A 21,225-nucleotide genomic window follows, 5' to 3' on the forward strand; every position below is an offset into this window, starting at 1 on the left:
ATGTCAGCTCATTTCATGTTTCATTTAGTCAAAATATCATAATTGAATGAATATGGATCATATTTTCTTCTTGAAATGACTATAGTAAAATTATTTTTGCAATTATATACTAGCCAAATGCTGTCAAAGTTAAGTTTAAAAAAATCCAGTGTTTTACATGTTTATTGGACTTTTTTTTGTTTAGACAGACTGATCTTTTAGAGCTCCAGATTATGTATCAGGCTGATTATGGTTCATCTGCCTTAGTGGATGGCTACCTATGGTGGACAGCAACCTCAGTCGGTAGCAGAACCACACGTTTTGATTCAGTTAGATCAGTTTGCTTCCCTGTACAGGGTACTTCGGGGAGGAGCTAAACTTCAAGCAGTTTGCAGGTGCCATTTACTGAAAGTTTCCATTTAAAGGAGGCCGTAATTCCTTTTGGAAGTAGTTACAGCACAAACAATAAATAAAAGTGTAATGTAAGAAACTTTGTATCTGAATCAATCTAGTTATTCTTTCCAGATAAAACAATGACCCACTTCTAAGGCAACTTTGGAAGAAAATATAATTTTAAGAAATAGGTAATATTTGGCTTTCTGAATTCAGACTTACCTCCAAGTCATTCTTAAGTCAATTGAATTAAATGTATTTCATCAGACATCCCCATGCCTTTTTGCCAGAATTAGAGGGATATTATTAAGCATCGAAATAGAAAAATTAGCTAACTATAGTTTTTGTTGGTATGTGTACATGGCTGCAAATATGAGTTCAGCACCATAAGACTGTATTTGAGAATTGTCTTTTAAATCAAGTTCTGCATTTTTAAAAAAAAATTAAAAGAAAAGCACTCTTTATCAGTAGTTTACAGCCCATGACTTGGGTGTATATATCTGAGGGTTGGGGACCTGTATGTACAGTAATCTCAGAGTCCAAAATCTTAGCTCATTAAAGCCAAAGTCAGTTCCTTATTCGAGGCCCCATTTTTGCTGCACCAAGTTTTTGTCCCAAGTGCCATAGGGTTTAAAGAACAGTGAAAATTTTTCATGGAGGGATTGGACTTTGAGTCAGGTGGGTCTCCTTCAGCCGGCCGAGATTTTTAACTAGCAAAGAAGGAGGTGGCGTGAACAGCAACAAAAGCCTAGGCAAGCGGCGTGCACAAGTAAGTTTCAGAATGGCCATGTGTGCCCTTAAGCTGGGCACTGTGAATGTGGAACATAAAAGTAAGGGGAGATGACAGAGGTCATTCTAAGAAAAGTCTTGAAAATCAGCTGGAAAGTTTTGGCTCTAAGGACAATCTATTCTTCAGGCGACAAAATTATCTGGGTAAACATAATAACATTGTATCCCTCCTCTGCTTAAGATCCTTTAGTAACTTCCTGTTCCTTTTAGGAGAAAATCAGAATTCCCTCATTTGGCCAACAGGCCCTGTTGTTGTCTGTTCTCTGACCACTGCTCCAGCTTCAGCGGGTGCTGTCTGCTTCTGCATTTTACACTTGAGCCCACTGCTTTGTTTAGATTTGGGAATGCAAAATCCAAGACCTTCATATAATTCATTTCTTTTGGAAAGTTTCTCTTCTAACTCTATCTGTCAAGTTCTTTGTTATCTTTCAGGTCCTAACCTGAATGGAAGAATTTTAATCAGTTCTTAACTATTTTTCTCATTTGATGTTTAGTATTGTTCCTTCATTGGACTCATAATATGTTCTTCATATTTATTTATAGAGTTAATTTTCCAAATCTGACTATATTATGAGGTCAGGGACTTTATCTGTTTTGGCTTGTACGTAACCAGCACCTAGTAACTATGCACAACACTTGGAGCATAGTAGGAGCGCAATAACTATTTGTTGGATAAATGAACTATTGATAGGCACAATACCAGTCTTATTAGTGAGGGCAAGACTCTCACTAATAAGACTCTCAGAAGTGAGAATAAAGACAAAACCCTCAATCATTTATATTTTATTGCTTGTTTTACTGACATTGTCAGTTTATCCTAAACAAAGCCATATTTTTCCCATCAGAAAATTATTCTGAAAAAGATTCGAATGCTAATAACATTGTGAATGTGTGGGAGTGGATGTGTTGTTCAGAAGTGTAGGTGTTCTTTATTATAGTGTCACTTTGTAAGAATTGCTTCCCCTTTCAGCCTTTTGAATAAAGCCAATATCAAATCATATTATAAAACATTTTTGAAAAGTAGAAGGGAAACTGTCATTCTTTCTCTTTGTAAAATCATTGTATTGTCTTGGTGATTTTCTTTTGTCAAGATGACTAGAGTTACTGGAGAATTAAAGGCATGTTATATTAAGAGTAGGGAAGAATGATCTATCCTCAAGTGTGCTTTAGAAAAAAAAAACACTCTGTCACTTTAATTCTGAAGACCCTGAAGACTTTGTAATGTGCACAATAAGCTATTGTGGGAAGAAGACTTCAACTATACTGAAAAAATGAGGGCAGTACAGTACTATCTTTATAAATTTGCTAAGCCAAATGCAGTCCTTTTGTTCTCAGAAAATTGCTTTTTAAAATTTTTCAAAATAAAATGCCCCATAGTTTTTCTTGTCCATCTTCAAATGTTCTTAAAGACACACTTGCATGCCATGAAGGGGATTTGCTAAAGGGCATGTTCAGTACCACTCAGTATTTGCAGTGACTTTCGTACATGTCTTATACTTGTTTTTCCCACAAAGCCTTGCACTAATTGGTACTCAATAACTAGTTATTGGTTGATTAAAATATGCTTGTATTTGCAAGTAGCAAAAATGTTTAAAGTTTGCTATTAATTATTTCTTGGGTGTGCCTTATTCTGTTAGTGTTCATTTTGCATTAAAACCTACTCTTGTGATAGCCCTTAGCAAAACTAACTTTTGAAATATGAGAATTAAAGATAAAATTATGGACAATCTATGGCATTCTACTCTCCTTCATAATCTAAAATATCAACCTAAACAATTGAGATTAATTCCAAGTAGGCAAAAATAAAGGCTATGATATAAGCAAATTATTATCCTCATTTCATTTTAAAAAGAAATTAGGCAAAATTTGCATACAAAATCTAGATTCATGTAATGACAAATGTTCATGTAATTCTTAATAATTTATTGGAAAATAGTATTTTTATTTTAGCATATTGCAAACATAATTAAATCTGTATGTCTTTTTAAAGCAAAATAATTACAATTTTCCAATTTTAAGTTTTAATTTTGCAGAATATAGACATGAGCATTTTAAAACTAAACACTATTTATTAGTGTTAAACATTTGATAGGGATCCAAATAATTTGCTAAAATGTGTATGTTGAAAATTTTTTTATTCCAATTCTTACTCCATAAAAAGTTCCATCTGATGTCTTGTCTACCTTTTTTTTTTCTACTGGAGTCAATTTCTACTTGTATTTTTCTTGAAATCATTAGAGTCATCTTTTGCAACTTCCGATAAAAGAGGAAAAATAAGAGACAGTTCTTGTTTTTTTTCCTCTAATTCAAGTTACTTTCATGGGACTAAATCTAGTTGTATTTCAATGCCCAGGAATTTCAACAGACTAATAATGCTAATAATTATGCTCAAAAATTAAAAAAAAAAATTTTATCACTCTCACTTTGCCACTGACATTCTAGTAGTCACTGATTCCTTTAAGTCTGAAAGTAAAATTCCTAAAACACTTTTTAATAGACATTTAGTGATATGGTAAACATATTTATAATATACAGCTGGGGTTTCTAAATGGAAATTTTAAGAGCTTTCCTGTCTGATGAGTATTTAAACAACTTGTAATCTTAGGTAAAATATAACTTAAAAAAGACTTTTTTTTTGCAGTAAAATTTTATTATTTCCTACGCAATTACCTTAGGATTTGAGATAATTGGACTCAGTTAACATTTATCAAGTACCTATTATTTTGCCAGGAATTTTTCTAGACATTGGGCACACAAATATTAATAAATTAAATTTCCATTTAGAAAAAAAAACTGAACAGAAAATAACTTTTTTACAGTTTATGAAAAAAGGTCGTTCACAGAAAATAATGTCTTCATACCTAAAAACTAGCTTACTTTTAAGCACTGTGAGAAGTAAATCTTTACACAAAAACCAATAAATTGGAATGTTAGCAAAAACTAGCACAACTTAGTGGTGTATTGGTATGTAATTACAATTTTAAGAGGAGTTTAAAAATTTATACTGCACTCTTGAATAGGCAATGTTTAGGCATTGTGTTCTGGTTGCCGTGGGTACTAGAAAATATTTTTTTAAAATTACAGTTGTTCTGCTATATAAATAAGTCTCTTCAATTGGTCTTTTTAAAGTTTTAATATATTCCAAAGCCCTAGAGATTTACTTTTAATCAATTTGAAAATGTTCTCCTTCGTAATATAGTCTTAAATGTGCTAAATTTCAATTTGCACTTTATAAGAATTCTGTAAGAACATAGTATTAAATATCCAATGAATTAAGCCAAAGACCTCAAGGAAACATGGGGAGCTAGAGAGTACTAATGCTGGCTTGTATCATGAGTTCAATCAGGTATAGGAAATAAATAACAGTAAATGAAAGTGTAGTAGCATGTAAATAGAACTGGAATCAGAGACCAGCATTTCTTAATGGAGTTTAAAGAATAGTAGTAGTTATGCTAAATACAAAATCATTCAGCTAAGCTTGGAAAATTTATTTTAACAAGAATTTAAACTTTTTTTTAATGAATGAATTTGTAGAATATTTAATATACTATTGTGTACTGTGTGTAAATATCCATGAGTGGATATCGACTGAATGTGTTTTAAGTTTGTCACTTCAGAACCTTTCTTCTTTTTCTATCCAAAGATCTATAGATTCAAACTTTGGAAAACAGTGCTCTATCCTAAACTACACTGTGACAAATGATATCATCTCGGGATTTCTCTAGAGCTGTGGGAGCTGGATGAATGGGCAGCTTTCCCTAATAGTTGCATGACTATTACCTGAGAGTCATTAACATTAAGTGAAGTCTTAGAAAATGGCAATGCAAACAGTTTAGTAATCTTCCTGGAAGAATTTTTAAGCTCCCTTTGGAGACTAGATAGAACACCAACAATTCCTTACATTCCCAGAGTTTGTATCACAAAGATTAAATATCAAATTTTGAAGCAGACAAAATGAGATATTCAAGTGCTTTTGATGGATGTGAAGAGATAGTTGAAAGTTAATGTTTAAGCACAATTTTTAAGATTTGTTGTTGTTTAGCTCATTATTGAAAATATCAAAAGTCGAGAACTTAGAGTTCTTATAGAGCTTGCAGTGAACCTCCGTGTCCCATGATGCCATCGGAGAGGAGATTCCAGGGGTCTCTCCACCACATTATATTTCATTCTCTTCAGCTACACTGCTATAGGTGAAAAATCACAACATGATCATCTTTCAAACAAAAAGGAAAATAATAAACAGTTGGTGAAGATGGTCATTAGTATTCCTCACATTGCTTACTAATTAACAGATGTTCATGTTCCTTTCGTGTATTCTAAGCAGGAAGAGCTTTTTGGATGGGGCAAAGCTGTGTACGTGTTACAAGGGCCAATACTATTAAATAGGGGAAAGTTACACTCGTATTTTTGTGCTCTGGAAACTTAATGATTTGAAAAGATAATATTTTGCAGAAAAGCCACAATGAATAATTACTTTGGAAAAAAAATAACAAATTGCTATTTAATACCAGGTTTTTAGATTGATGAGCCACAGCCTAAAACAGGAAAGTGGAAAAACCAAAGGAGACAGTATACTTAAATATCTTAGTGTGTCATACAAAGTTTCTTGGAGTGGTAAAAGGTTTTATTTTTAATCCTTTTACACATTGATATTATATTTAAGTTTATTTTGAGGTAGTTTGGAAAGCCAGTTTCTTTTTAGTTATTATACTACCAAAATCATATACAGTAAGAAATTTAGTTTTCAAGGATTGCACACAGATTGTTAGTCTTTAGCGCAGCTTAGTTTAAGCTATTTATTTTATAGCTAAGCAGTGCAAGGATCAGAATGGCTGTCTCATCCAACGTGACCTAATAATTAATAGCAGAGCCTAGGTCTTCTTTTTTAAAAGCTGACTTTTTTCTTGTTATCCTACAACCCAGCTAGAGAATCAATATGTGAACTTACCTATGTAGGGATAAATGGACTAGGAGAATTTGATCACTGCTTAACAAGTATTGGCAGTTGGACAGTTTTCCTAGGGAGGGTCATCGAAGATTGATTCTGTTAGACCTTGTAGAACTAGAATGAATAGAGATGAATTCATGAGCTTCCAGGGCGCTGGAAGAACTGTTACAATTTTGAGGAGGTTGCATGTGTATCTTCTTTTTAAAAAGTCAACTTCTTAATATTAGTGCCATCACTAAAAGTTTTTCAACTAAAAAAAAATTGAAAATATGAGTGATTTTAATGGATAAATGTGAAGAAGAGCCAGTTTGAATGGAATGTTTAACCATGATTTTGAAACATTTAAAAAAGCTGTTTGTTATGGAAAATGTCAAAATTAAAATCATAAAGTGAACCTCCATGTACCATTACCCAGCTTTAACTGATACCAATATTTTGCCAGTCTTATGCATTTAATATCTCTTATTTGAAGTTATTTGAAGAATTTTAAGGTAAATCCCAGACATCATGTAATTTTACTTTTAAATACTTCTAAGTGTTTCTAACAGACTTTTTTTTAAAAAGCACAACCTCAGTGCCATTATCAGTTTATCAAACATGAAAATAATTCTTTAACATTATCTAATATATTATCTATGTTCAAAGTCCTCAGAATATCTTATAGGCTGTTTTGTATAAATGAGGATCCAAAATTGTTTATATGCCACATTTGTATTTTCAGACTCTTTTTAACCTATAATAGTTATATTAACTATTTTTTATTAACTCCTTTTTCTAAATAATTTATGTGTTGAATAAACCACATAAATTAAAATTTCTTGTTCAACAAATATGTATAAATGAGGAAAACCAGACCTTCTTGGCATTTGTGGCTACCATTTATTGAACACTTATTGCCTCTCAGGAGTGGGTTAAGACTTTACACATATTTTAGCTTTTCAACCCTATTAAAAAACCCACCTTACAACTCATTAAACTGATCACTACAGTGATTAAGAAATTTGACATAGATCACACAGACAATAAATATGAGAGGTAGAATGAGAACCCTTGTACATTCGGCTGCAGAAACTATGCTCATTATTACTACATATGCGGCCTTCAAAACAAGTCCTTGTGATGTTATGCTTATGGTTTTGCAAACTAGTTACAAAACCTCTTATTACGGTTTTTTTTCCTAATATATAAAATTTCAATACAGATAATGCACATAATATCTGAAGGGTCCATGGACTCCAGGGATTTATGAGTGCAGTCCTTGGGCTGGACTCAGGTTAAGAATCTCTTTTCCATTTAATACTAAGATGTTAATAAAAACCCTGAAATCTATGTCTTTCCTAGAAGTGTGCAACATACAGTTTAAAATGTCAAAATATAAAAATTTTATATATATTTTTCTAAATTTTTAAAATATTTTTCTAAATTATTTTTAAATGTTTATTTTAAATACTCTCTTTAAATAACACAATAATCGAGATGTGTATGTGCTTGGAAGTACCATATGTTTTGTCTTACATTCGAAGAATGCACAATTCTTATAAATACATGTCTTGTCTTGCACCATTCTGGCACAACAAATGATTGATAGAAATTGAGTTATTATAACAGAACCTTGTTATGGGATCAGTGTCTCCTACTTTGAAAATAAATGACTCAGCCAGACGGCAACATTTATTTTCTCTAAATGACTAGGGATGTAGCAATAGGAGACCATTATCCTGTGACAATATACTGTTTCATTGACATTATCTCACAAATGTAATTGGTCCATTACTAAATAGAGGTTTTGTTACTGATCAATTTCACGTGATTTTCAAAACCATTAAGATAATAAATATTCCATCATAGTAATTTCATTGACAAAATGTTCTTTTTTTTCTTCATTTACATTTGTTAGAGGAAAAATATAGATTTTGGTTGAACTTAAACACTACAATTTATACCCGTTTTGACTACTTTTCCATTAAGAGAAATGGAATATCGTGCAGTGTAATCATATTTGCATTGAGCTGCTGAACTAATGACCTTAAAATTTTCGTGATTTTTTTTCTCTATCACACTAAACCACATCAAATCATAATTGTTTCTAAGCAATTAGTTTACCACCTCAATTTAATGATTTTATTTGAAATAAGTTCCAGATCATTTCTAGGACTTTCCTGTAAATCCACTAAAGTAGCACATCAGTTAAATCAACCCTAACCGTTACCAGCGTAGATAATAACAGCATTAGTAACAACAGGAACCTTGAGATGTCTTATACCATAAATGTTTCTAAATGCATGGCTTTTCCCCAAATGTTCTCCTCTAAAAACTCATCTGTAATCTTGTTAAATTAGAACTCTTCCAGTATCTTTCTGACTTTTACAGTTAAGGTTACGGTATTGATTTTATTTTATAGTCCATGGCTCTCAGATGCTTAACACTAATAAGCCTCTATAGCCAAGAGGTTTTCCCCAAAGACATGGTGAATAGCAGCTATTTACCTATGCCAATATTTAATAAGCAACTAAAATATACTCCAAAGCCTGTATAATTGTTTGGTGTTTTTTCTTCTTTCAAATTAGGTTTTCTGGCTTTACTCAAGACACTTTATCATTGTTTGTTAAAATGAAATTGCTTAATGGGCAAAAGCATTTTGAAGTGTTTTTAAAAAGCAGTTTTCATTTATTCGGTATTCACTCTTTTAGTGCTGTTCTTCATCATTCAAAGGATTTTTTTTTAATGTCTCAGGAAGGTGTTTGTGAGCTTCAAAGGGGTTTAAGCTTTAACTTTGTAGTGGGTGTAGGTGTTGCCTGGAGAATTTTTTTTTTTTTTTTTTTTTTATAGAGATGTGATAAATAGAGGCTTGTAGTAACATGCTACTTACTGTGCTTGAGTTGGAATACACTATAGAGAGAGACTTAAATTATCACAAACGTTTTAAGTTGATGAAGAATACAATACTATGTTCAAGTATAATTAAGATTAAGTAACTCAATGATAAAGTAAGAATTTTCATTCTTTTAAACATGAAGACTATTATACTTTCTCCTTTAAAAAAGCCTGATTTCATTTTTTAAAAGCTTGAGATGTAATTGAAGATTATATGGTACCCCCTCCTAATGTAGCTTGCCATTTCTCCAGTTATTTTAGAGTATGATAAATGTAAATGTATATCTGTATATAGAGATAGTTCTTAACATGGCAGCTAATTATTTTTTGAATCATCTGGTATCATCACCAAACTACTGTAGTGGGATTAACTCCATATGTCTTGTCATAACATTCAGAGCTTTTCGTTAACTTGGAGTGTGTGGGAAGACTTAGTCGCATTTGCCACACAATTATAAAATTTTACATCCAGAGGAGTCCTTAGAAACAGATATTCAGATATCCTTTTTTTCTTCACTTGTATTCTTAAAAACACATTGTTTTTGCTGTTAGCTAACTAAATTGCAGATGTTACCTTTAAGCTTTTCATTGAACACTTTTGCAGCATCCAATTCCTAAGACCAATGGGAGGTATTGCCTTCTCAGTATAATGTCTGGCACAGTAACAAGACCCAATATTGTCCACCCATCACTGAGGATTATTTATAAAAATTGTGTGTATATCTACCTCCAGGCAATATTTTCTTCCCCCAAAATATGTATTTTACAATTTCTTTTTATTACAAAGTAAGACTTATTTATGGGGGATTTGGCAAAACAAACTGTCGAATATAATAAGAAATAAAAATCACCTATAATTCTGTCACATAGATATAACCCTGTTAACATTTAGCTGTATTATATGATAATCTATTTTCAATGTTTTTTTCTATGAATTTCCTATTCATGTTTTTTTGTACTAAATTGGGCTTATATGACATATGCTATTTTGTAAATTATTTTCTTTTTTTATCTTTCATTTATAATAAAATAGCACTTTGCCATGTCATTTAATTTCCACTTTCTAATGACTACATACTATGCCACCCCAATGGCTATACTATAAATTTTTAAGTATCTTTTTTGCTCATGGATGTTTAGATAGTTTCCAAGTTTTTATATGATGAATAAAGATACAGTGACCATCACTGCATACAAATCTTTATGCTTAAATCTGTTTAGTTTGTTCCTGTCTCATTCTGTTCATTGTCCCCAGTGCCTAGTATACTGCCTGACACAATGTCACCAAGTAGATGCTCAATGAAATTTTGTTAAAGAAATAAGTATACTTCTCCTATAGAATTACTGAGTTAAATGGTATATCCATTTCTAAGGCTTTTGCTAAATATTGACACAGAATCCACAAAAGTCTTATCAATTTACAATTCAACTAGCAGTGCCTGAGTGGTTTATTTAACTCCACTGTCATCTGTAATATTTACACATTGCTCTAGAAGCAATTTTGAAACGTGTCCTCTGAAATATATTTAAATAACAGTGTCTCTATGGCCTTGTAACTAACCATGCACCTCTTTTTTTGTCATTTATATTTCATTTAAACCATTGGGCATCATACCATATCTTTTCTCCCCATGAACCAGGACAACTTCCATTTTATTGTAAAGGAAAATGGGGAAATGCAGATGGTATCTCAGGGACTGTGCAAAGTTTTCAAGTAAAAGTATAGCCTACTTTCTTCCTCCTTCAGGACACACACTTCCTCAAGTACTTCCCCGCCATCAGTCCTTTATCTATAGCTGGAACTAAAGTAAGAGTCACTGTGGTTCTCCACAGGGACACCTATAGAAATAAATACATCAAAGCTTTGGGCTGAAATCTTCTAGGCTTGATAATTGTAGTATTTTATATAACATTTATACAGTTATAAATAACCTCTAACTTTCCTCTTTTCAATACGATTTATCCCAAGACAAAAATGGGAACAGAAATCTGGGTCTCTTTTAGCATTCAGCTGGCAGAGCATCTTCCCTGTCTTCTCCTTGTTCTCTGGGCACAGGGCCCAAGCTGTTTCCTTGTCTCAAGGCTGACTCTGGATTTATGGGTTGAAGTAAAAGTACCAGATTTCTTGCTCTTGAACTCGTCCTACACACTAGATTTGGTAGCTTTTTGTTTATTTTAAATAGTATTATTATTTTATGCAGACAATTCATTTATTTTTTCATGTTGTCTTCAAGTTTCCACCCCAACATTTCAGTAGAAAACAGAAATTCCCCAGTTCAGCTAACGTTTGTTTTTTACTGTCAGTGTTTTGTTTTGCTTGACAGAGTTTTAATGGAGTAATGGATGTGTTGACCACATTTGCCTTCTTCTAACAATGAGTTTGGTGTCTGTCTCTGGAGAGCTTTTCTATGTCCAGAGTTTTTACAAATCTATAAAACTTTTTTAAACTATAAAAATCTTAAAGCCTGTGAAAAATAAACCTAGAAAACAATAAGTATTAACTTAGTAAGACTTGTCAGGATAATATAATCTTCTCAAATCCTGGTGAATGGACTGTCTCTAAGCTAAATGTTCTCTCAAATGCACTTTTGCTCTTTGATCTGTATCACACTCATACCAAAGGGTCAAAGATAGTTTTCATTGCACCTTGAGTTTTCTTCTGCTCAAATTAATCCAGTAATATCTGTTCGGCAGCTTGATAATGTAAAAAATAGATAATTTTAAGAATAACTATGGCTCTATAAGCACTTAGTAATAAAAGATACCTTAACAAATATTGGAAAATAAGAGAAGTCAGCAAATGGTGACTTGTACCTATATGTGTTAATTTAGACTTGCTTGCAAGTATAGCATGTAAAGAAGAAATACAGCATAGACACGAATATGTAAAAGGATTGAACTTCTAAAATATTTCGAGGCAATTTATTTCTTTTTTAAGTAGATGGAAATAGGTTTTTCTAAATCATAGGCATGGCGTAGTTAATATATTTTAATTTAGTGTTATGCTGTGCTGAAATAATGACTTCTAAAAATTCAAGAATTCTTGTGTGTTCTTACATAATTGATTTGAAATAGTTGTGTACCATGAGTGTCATTGTAGGGGAGAAGAGTAGAAAAAAATTTTTAAAGAAATGACATGTTTTCTATGTAGGCTATAGAAATCCGATTTGTAACCTTAATCTATTCAAGCATATTGGAAAAGCTAACATATTGCTCTACTATATGTGAAAAAGGAGCAGGTGTCCCAGAAGGCAGGTGTTAAGGTGGCTGTTTGAGCTTGCCCTAGATCACTAGTTGACTTCAGTGAAGTTCTACTAACAGGTGTCTAACTGATTGGAGAGCCATGTGACATTTATCCCGGGAGCGGCTTGGATGACAGGCTGCTACAGACTGAGGAAGGGGTCTTTGCTTTGATGAAGAAATTGCCAAAACTCATGTCTCATTAGTGTTTCCTAAGGTTCTTTGGAAGTGAACAACAGTTTAATTAAGGGCTGACGTAAACACGTTTCTGCACACTTTCCCTGCAGCATTTTATCACATTAGAATTGATCAAAATTGTTGCCTTGGGCTGACTTGAACAGATATACATCTGGAGCACCATTTGTGCAAGCTGCCGATGAGTCGAGTACATAACGCTGTGTTACACAGCAACACTCTTCCTTTGTAGATGAAATTACCTTGCTGGGAGATGAGTTGATCTAACTCTTTATTTGCTTAAGCCTTTATCTCTTTGAAGCGATGCTGTGAAATGAATGACACATCAGGGCTGAGGATGTATGTAAGTCATAATGCCAAAAAAAATTATAGCATAGCTAGTAAAAAATATGTGATAACTTGATTTTGCAAAATACTTATTTAAAAGTATGCTTAAGTCTGAGTGAATCTTAGCTTATATGAGTAGCCCACTTGAACTTTATCTTACATGGTGACTTTTTATTATGAATTTAACTATATAATTGGTTTCTAAAGCCATAACTAACTGTCCAATTATAACTCTAAACATATGTGTAGACACTGAGGCATAACACTGTCAATTTCAATGTTTCTTTTTTTAGATCGGCCTCCCTAATCTTCTGTCTTTAGAATGCTTCCTATATTCTAATATTATCACAATTGCAATTATTTAATGAATTTTTACATTTAATGTCTGTTGTCTCTGCTGAACAGTAAGCATCACCAGGACAGGGAACATGTGGTCTTATTTAACATCTTGAACTTTGTGCCTCGCCATAGTTTCTCACAGTTATTAGAATGCTGTACGTTCAATTACTTCTCATCGGGTGGTATCAATTCAGGCAACCTGCATTTTAACGTATACTGACTATGGTTATTTTGCTTATCCTACGTTACACCTTATCATTCCCCGATACAGCTTCTTTAACATGCAAGAGATTCTAAAACTGCCTAGACACAGTGTCTGCTCTACCTCTTCTATCGTCTTTCAATCCTGGATTTCTAAAAATTCTCTTCCTCAGTAGCATGTTCTTCCAGCCTCCACATATTTTTGTGTCTTTGATTAAATTATCTTCTGTAGGAGGTAAGCCATTAGTAAACTTAAAAAAAAAAATGCATGTGTGTGTATGTGTAATGCTATGGATAAAAGAAATACAAAATAATAATGAAAATCCATCAAGTAACATAAGACACCAACATAAGATCGTTCAGGCAATGTCGATCTCCAGAGTTCCTAGGAAGGATTATTTATGAAGAAAATAAATCAAGTTGGTTCAATGGATAAAATATTGCTCTATAGATGGAATAAGAAGGTAAAGAGACATATAATATTCTAGTACAAGGGACTGTCATATACAAGGAAAGGCACAGAGTTAGAAACACATTCCTCTTGGTTCCCTCCTCCCCAGGGAGGCCATAGGCAAAGTTGCTTAGTGAAAGTTTAAATAATATGGAATAAGGAAAAAATTTATAAAAACGTGGTGCCATGGTAGATTGTAAAATGAAGAAGACACCATTTGAAGGAGATGATTTCGATTACTGTTTTTATTATGAACCACAATGAGGAAGGCCTGGGAAGGAAACTAGACAGGAAAGTCTTGATTCAACCAGGTACAAGTGAAGAGGGCCTAGTGGAAGCTACAAGAACAGAACAAGGAAATGGAGCTGCTGGAAACTTTCCCTTCTACAATGAATTCATTTATAAACTGTTGCTTTCTAGATCATATTTAAATTTCTTTGTCTGTTTTCAAGCCCTCCCTGTCTTTGGCTTCTTTCTCATCAGCCACCAGCAAATCCTGCCTCCTCCTCACCAACAGAAACACCAGCTAATCCTCTTTTTATCATCTTCCTTACCTCGCTCTTCAACTTTTTTATTTCACGTATTATTCAACTTATACATTATTATGTATGCGTTATTATTCAACTTATATATTTATATATTATTCAGCTTTATTATTATTTAACTTATTTTAACTTAATATTGTTATGTATTATTCTTCCTGCTTGAGGAACAATAGATTGTGAAAAGTGTGATATTTGTTTTTCTTCACAGAAAGGTCACTTAAAACCATCTCTCCAATATATTCGTTCCTCAAGCATTTTTTTTTTCTGTAGCTTATGAGTGCATTAAAAATAGAAGCAATATAATTTTTCAGTTTGGCATGAGGTCCATCAGACTGCAGACATTCAAAATAAAATTAAAATCAAAACAATATTAGTTTGATTCATGATTAAATATAATAGTTAGAAACTCTACCCTTACTTCTGCCAGATAATTGACCTTTCATTTTTATTCCCTCTCTACTCCAGAAACGTTTTTTTATTTTCTTTGGGAAAGGTGGTTTACTTTGTGTCCTCCTAAGTACTTAGTGTCACACACATGCTTTGTACCAATATATCTTTATTGATTAATGGGCCCAAATTAATTTCATTTAATGAGAAAACAGAGGCAATTAAGCTTACTTTCTAATACTACCGTTCTTTATGTGTTTTTAAAGAAGATCATTTCAGTATGTCCAGTGGATCTTCCAATTCTTATTTTTACTATTGAGTTAATTTTGTTGTTTGAAGAAGAGACAGTTCTTGGTTCCTTTTACAACTTGAAGAGTAAATTTTATTCTCTTTCTGTTGTATTGGCGTTTATAATTTTTTTGGTGTGTTTTGAACATGAAGGTGCATGTCGAAAAGAGAACCTGAAAAATAAATGGGCCTATAATGATTACCTGATAAAGCCAAGTATATCATTTTGACTGAAAAAAAATGCTAAGGCTTTATTTCTCAAAAATTAGAAAATCACCTATATTATCAAACTTCTGTACAAACACCCTTGATTTATGTACCCTTTACAAAAAGAGACTCATGTAAGTTTGGCTGGGTTTAATGAAAATTCTGAAATAGTTACAGTAGTTGCAATAGCCTTGATTGATCTCCAGAAGTGCCATAACTAGAATGACACTTACTCTGCTTCCCAAGCTCTGGTCATATTTAATTGTTTTTTAAATGATGTACAGTAAATGCTTTATTATTTATACTAGAGAGTCTTTAGAAACTGATTTACACAGATTAATTTTATTTGAAATTTATATTTAAGCACAAGTAAAGCATAATAGTGTCAATACAAAGTTAACCAGTTTCTTTTTCTAAGTTTTTTTTTTTTTTTTAATTAAAAATTTGGGAGGGAAACCTGCCACATCATCTATAAAGTAAGAGATGGAATAGAGAGGGTTTTTTTGTACCTCTACCAATCTATATGATTAATAATCTATGATTAACTTCCATCAGCTCAAAATCTATATTTTGCAGTATTACTTTCTAAAATCACATCACTCTTAAGTGAAATTAAGTATTATTTTTGGCATTTTGAAGGAAACTTAGCTGAAATGAACGTCCTTTTGTTTATTTTTAAATGGTTTTAACGTTTTCTCTCTCTCTCTTTTTTTATAATGGCATTAATAGCTATGGGTTCATTAATAATTTTTTTTTTGAGAAAGATATAAGGAAATGATTCACTGACTCATCCAAGTCCTGATAGGTTAGTGATAGTCACCTCATAGCTACAAACACAGCTGTCATTTTTTGTAGACTGTGACGTCTCCTGTCTTTATCCATTTTTTAATTGCCAGCGTGCTGTAAACACATTTAATTTTATTGAATTCTTTATCAAAAATGAGGTAATTTTTCTAATGGTAAAACATAATGATTACTAGTTTCTTATATTAATAGGATTAAACATAATGATAACTAGTTTCATAATATTAATGAAGTCTTTTTCATATCAAAAATTCTTAATTAAAAATGCACATTGATATATATTTTATGTATGATAAAATTTTGGTTTGTTTCTTTTCATAAAAACATTTTTAGAGATATAAACTAAAATATTTGTAGGTGAAATTATATGATGCTTAGGATTTGCTTCAAAGGAATACATGAGGAGGGAGTGTAGATGAGGTAATGATGAAATAAGATTGGCTATGAATTGATAATTGATGAAGTTAGGTGGTGAGTACATGAGTATCAGTTACTATTCTACTTGTGTATAAATTTAAAATTTTGGTAATAAAAATATAAATTGTATAGCTCATGATTTTTTGAACACTTTACTATACATTTGTAAACCTTCATAAAAATCAGCATTACTCAGTGTATCAAAAATAGTGTGCATCCCTCTCTTACCAACTGAAGTTTTCTCCTGATTTCTCTATTTGAATTAACTGCATGGTACCATTTTTCAGTCATCCAAGATGATGACCTTCTACACCAGTGATTGATTGAATCAAATTAATTCTGTTTACTGCCTTAGCTCTATCTCTACCCTAATTCCAAGTTCTTGTGATCTGTCTTTGGGCAGTATTAAATATTTGTGGAATTAATGAATGATTGAATAAATAAATGCAGCCCTGAATATGTCTTCTATTATAGTACTTTTTACACAGTTTTTGTAATGCCTTTCACTTGTCTGTATGCCCTTACTAGATTTTAAGCTTTATAGCTGTTGAAACTAAATCTAGTTCACTCTTATGTCCTCAGCAACTAGCACAGTGTTTGCATAAATTAGACCTTCAATTAATATTTGTGGAATGAATATATTTATTAATATACCTTCTTAAGTGGTCTCGATGGTTGCTCTTTCCATTTTGGCTAATTCATCCTCCATGCATTTTATGGAGGGATTGCTCTAAACTGTAAATGTGATCCTGGTTCACCCATCAATAGCATTTTTTCATAGGATCAGCATTCAGACATTTATACACAACATCCATGGCCCCATATCACGTGGGTCCTGCCAGCTGCTTGCTTCCTTTATCTCTCTCTGTACTTTTCCACTCCACAGATAATTTGTACTACTTGCATATTTTATGGCCCTCTTTTTTGGAACATTTCCTCTCTCTGGGAATGTCATCCACATCCACATTTTAAACATAGCACCAATGGGGGCACCTTCCTTAACCTGGGGAGGCTGAGGTGATCACTGCCCCTGTGCAGAGAGGCTGGAGAAATAGAAGCAAACACCACAACGCCTCTGCTCTCAACACACGTCCTTCTCCTTGACTGTTGACCACCATTTTCCTACCATTTTCCTTTTCACTGACAGTGCGTATCCCTACAGCAGCAATTACTTTTTATTTTTCTTAACATCTTCACTCTCTCCAGCAAATATTTGCAGATGAGAAAACAAGTAATGAGTTTTCCATAAAAGACGTTAAACCAATGATATACTTACCAGTTTACCGAAAGGTGGTTTCTCACATTTGCACTTGATTTTCTTCTATCGTTTTCCACAGTATAGTCAGCAGGTCAAAGACAAACCCCTGAATTGTGTAAATCTAACAATGAAATGTTGTGGTAAAAAAGACATTGATGTGAACCAAGGGGCCAACAGAAATGTGATACTTTGTTTTTCAGAAGTTCAAGATTTATTTAGTAGTAGAATTATTCTGATGATAGTTTTAATGAAGCGATAGAGATTGTTTCTGATACATATTTCAAAGCTCCAACATAGCTGGAATTTTGACTTTCAATATATATTTTGTAAAAGAGCCAAAATTGCAAAAGTAATAAAATGTTGGAAAATGAGATCTCTTATTATGTTAATGTGAACTTTATAGTTTGAGAAAGTCACAAAGCTTGGGTTTATTCCTCTTCCTTTGCAGATATGTCTTCACCGACTACTATGAAGAAGCCTGAAAAGCCATTGTTCAGCTCTACATCTCCACAGGATTCTTCTCCAAGGTTGAGCACTTTCCCCCAGCACCATCATCCCGGAATACCTGGAGTTGCACACAGCGGTGAGAAGTTTCAGGCATAAGAGGAGAAGCCTCCTTCTTGTTTGCAGAGCCCAAACTCTCAGAGATGGAGTAAAAGTTTTTTTTTATAGCTGTGGTGACCATATTTTCTCAGCCAAAGGAGAAGAGGTCATAATCTGATCAAATATTTTCTTCATGTCAATATGTGAAAAAAGATTTTCAAAGCTATACAATTAAATAACATTTATATATGCATTTTCAAATTGCCGTTATTGGAAAGACTGCAATCACAAGAAATTAGAAAATATGTGACACATAGTTAACTATAGCTTCAGGGGTGTTCCTAATTCTATATAGTTAACCAAGAGAAGGATGTAATTTCAGTATGTTGCTGAGTTTAGAGTATTTCCAGAGGGATTAAGATATACAGACACTATTTCTGTACATGTTATTTTCTATACAAAAACTATTATTTATTTGGGAGTGAAATTAACCAGAAAATATAAAAGGTACTTTTCTTTGACAGTTGTTTTACATAGACAAATTTTTCCTGTGGGCTAATATACTTGATGTTATGTTTAATAATTTAAATAGGAAAAAGAATCCAGTATTTCACATTTGTACTTTAAAAAATAATTAATATTAAATTCTCTTCCAAAAATTAAAAATAAGCTATAAATAATAAGCAATATAAATAATAAGCACTATCCCTCAAGGGTTTGTGTACAGATATGAGTGAATACCATGATTCAATTGAGCTGAAATTCAGAGCACTTTGACACAAAGTGAAAAGATGCCCAATTTAACTTATGTGTTTGTATTTCTTTAAATTATACTTTCGAAAGTATATACATCTTAAATAAAGTGAAATCTTAATAAGGACTTTTAAGAAACATGTAATTGTTCTCTGCAATGCACCCCTTTAATGGATAATGTGTAAATTTCAGTGTGTGGGAAGAGTATATGAGGCATTTGTTTAAAATGTGTGTTCTGGTGCCTCTCACCCCTAGAGGTCCTCATCTGGTAGGTCTGTGGTTAGGCCCAGGAATCTGCATTGTAATAACAATCCAGAAGATTCTGAGTGCCCTGGACATTCTTTGGGGAAGATAAACAATATTCCTTAAAAGTTTTTTTTTTTTTACACATAATTACAAAATTGGAGATAAATTATTCCAGATGATTTTCATTTAAAGGTCATGGAAAGAATTTATTTTTTCATATTGTTTGCTAGATTGTCTCATAAAACATTAAATATTTATCGTACATGATTTCCTATGGTTTTGATAGAAATATTAAATAGAAACATATTTAATCTTTACTTCTACATATACTGGTTGGTACTCTTAATTTGTACTTAATGTTTCCCTCAACATTATAGAGAGAATGATCATGCAGTTATAATTTTCCCCATTTTTCAAACTTAAGAATTATATTTCAGAAACTAAATAATAAATTGAGGTCATGCTAATGTGGCAAAATTATAGTACAATTAAACATTGCCCACATTGCATATGTTTTATGTATTATTTCCTTTATAAAACTATGTGATTTATGTGATTTAATATGCCATATGAAAGTTTAAATTCACATTTCTGTGGATTTTATTCTTGGTCTTATCTTAATAATATCTTTTAAGTTACATATAGTAAAAGTTGGAGTAGGAAGAAAAATAGTTAAAGAATAGAGCTTTTTTTGGTTATGAAAGGAACATTTTTATTAGTTGAAAGTTTCCAGGCTCTGTGTTCAAATTGTAAATTAACAAGGATCAGGCCATTATTTAGGACATTGTTGTTTCTTAATTACTGGCTTTTATTCTAAACAACTGCTAGCTAGGATATATAGAGAAAATATTTATTTGAAATTGGATTACACTTCTGTTTTGAATTTTGGTAGAAAATTGTGGGTCCCCTGCTCTCTAATTAATGTTGTAACTTGGTCTGGAGTTATGAGACAAAGACTTTCTAATCAAAGGGTGTGTTTTGATGGAGAATAACTTTGCTTAAATAAATGTTTTGTGAAGTATTGGCTTAACCTATGAAAGAGAAACCTTGTTTTTTAGTCATTCATAGATCTAGAGAGCAAGATTATTGGTTCCCTAGAGTGTGGGTTAAGTCTATGTGTGCTTAGCAGTACTGGCATTGAAAATAAAAGACTAATTGATATTTTAGGAGAGTTTGGTTAAATCATTGGGAAAAAGTGAATAGCTTTCGGTTTTATAGTTTCATGGCATTCTTTAGGATCAGTAAGGAGCATTAAAGAAAACAGCTAACAAGCCGATCTTTCCTTTTCTATCTTATGCAGTCATCTCAACTCGAACTCCACCTCCACCCTCACCGTTGCCATTTCCAACACAAGCTATTCTTCCTCCAGCCCCATCGAGCTACTTTTCTCATCCAACAATCAGATATCCTCCCCACCTGAATCCTCAGGATACTCTGAAGAACTATGTACCTTCTTATGATCCATCCAGTCCGCAAACCAGCCAGGTAAAAATGAGAGAGAAAATAAGATTAGAGCCTAAGGGAGATGGAACAGGTCTAACTTTAAGAAATGGAGCTTACTCAGACAGTATGTCTGGCAGAACATCAAGCTTTTGAAATCCATCTTCAGGAAGTGTCTTGGTGACTCAATAGATTTTTATTTAAAGGTGGCTGAATGACAGGTAGGAAGTGTGTTGCCCCAATGGGGCACATTTGTGAAGATGTTTTTGGTTTGATGTTTTTAGATTTTTATTGACTGAAGAGAAAGTTTATGCAGAAGGTACATTGACAAAAACGCTCTGAGCTGGAGTTCACACCTCTGAAATACCTGGCTTGACACATAGACAAAGTGCTTATTTCAGGCAAGAGCAAGGTATGCGCTAAAATAAACACACACAAAAGAACTTACAGTTGTATTTATAGACTAACAATTAGGTATTAAAATAAGCTTTGGTAATGTAAACATTCTCAATGTTTGATGACTACTTGAATATTCTTTGCACAGACATGACTACATTTAATAATGAGTGACAGTACCAGAAGTGTCTTTTTTTTTTTTTTT

The 21,225-nt window shown here is 32.6% G+C and overlaps 1 protein-coding gene across 6 annotated transcripts in view; it reads left to right on the forward strand.

The window, feature by feature from the left end:
• The window catches only part of NFIB (nuclear factor I B), a 219,464-nt gene that overhangs the window by 158,567 nt on the left and 39,672 nt on the right, over positions 1–21,225 (forward strand). For all 6 annotated transcript variants that reach the window (XM_015594522.1, XM_015594523.1, XM_015594524.1 and 3 more), the window contains 2 exons: positions 18,091–18,225; positions 20,485–20,669. In XM_015594522.1, the coding sequence (XP_015450008.1) occupies positions 18,091–18,225; positions 20,485–20,669 (320 nt within the window). The remainder of the gene's footprint in view (positions 1–18,090; positions 18,226–20,484; positions 20,670–21,225) is intronic.

Source organism: Pteropus alecto, unplaced genomic scaffold (assembly GCF_000325575.1).
Source record: "Pteropus alecto unplaced genomic scaffold, ASM32557v1 scaffold95, whole genome shotgun sequence".
In the NCBI taxonomy this organism is placed as follows: Eukaryota; Metazoa; Chordata; class Mammalia; order Chiroptera; family Pteropodidae; genus Pteropus; species Pteropus alecto.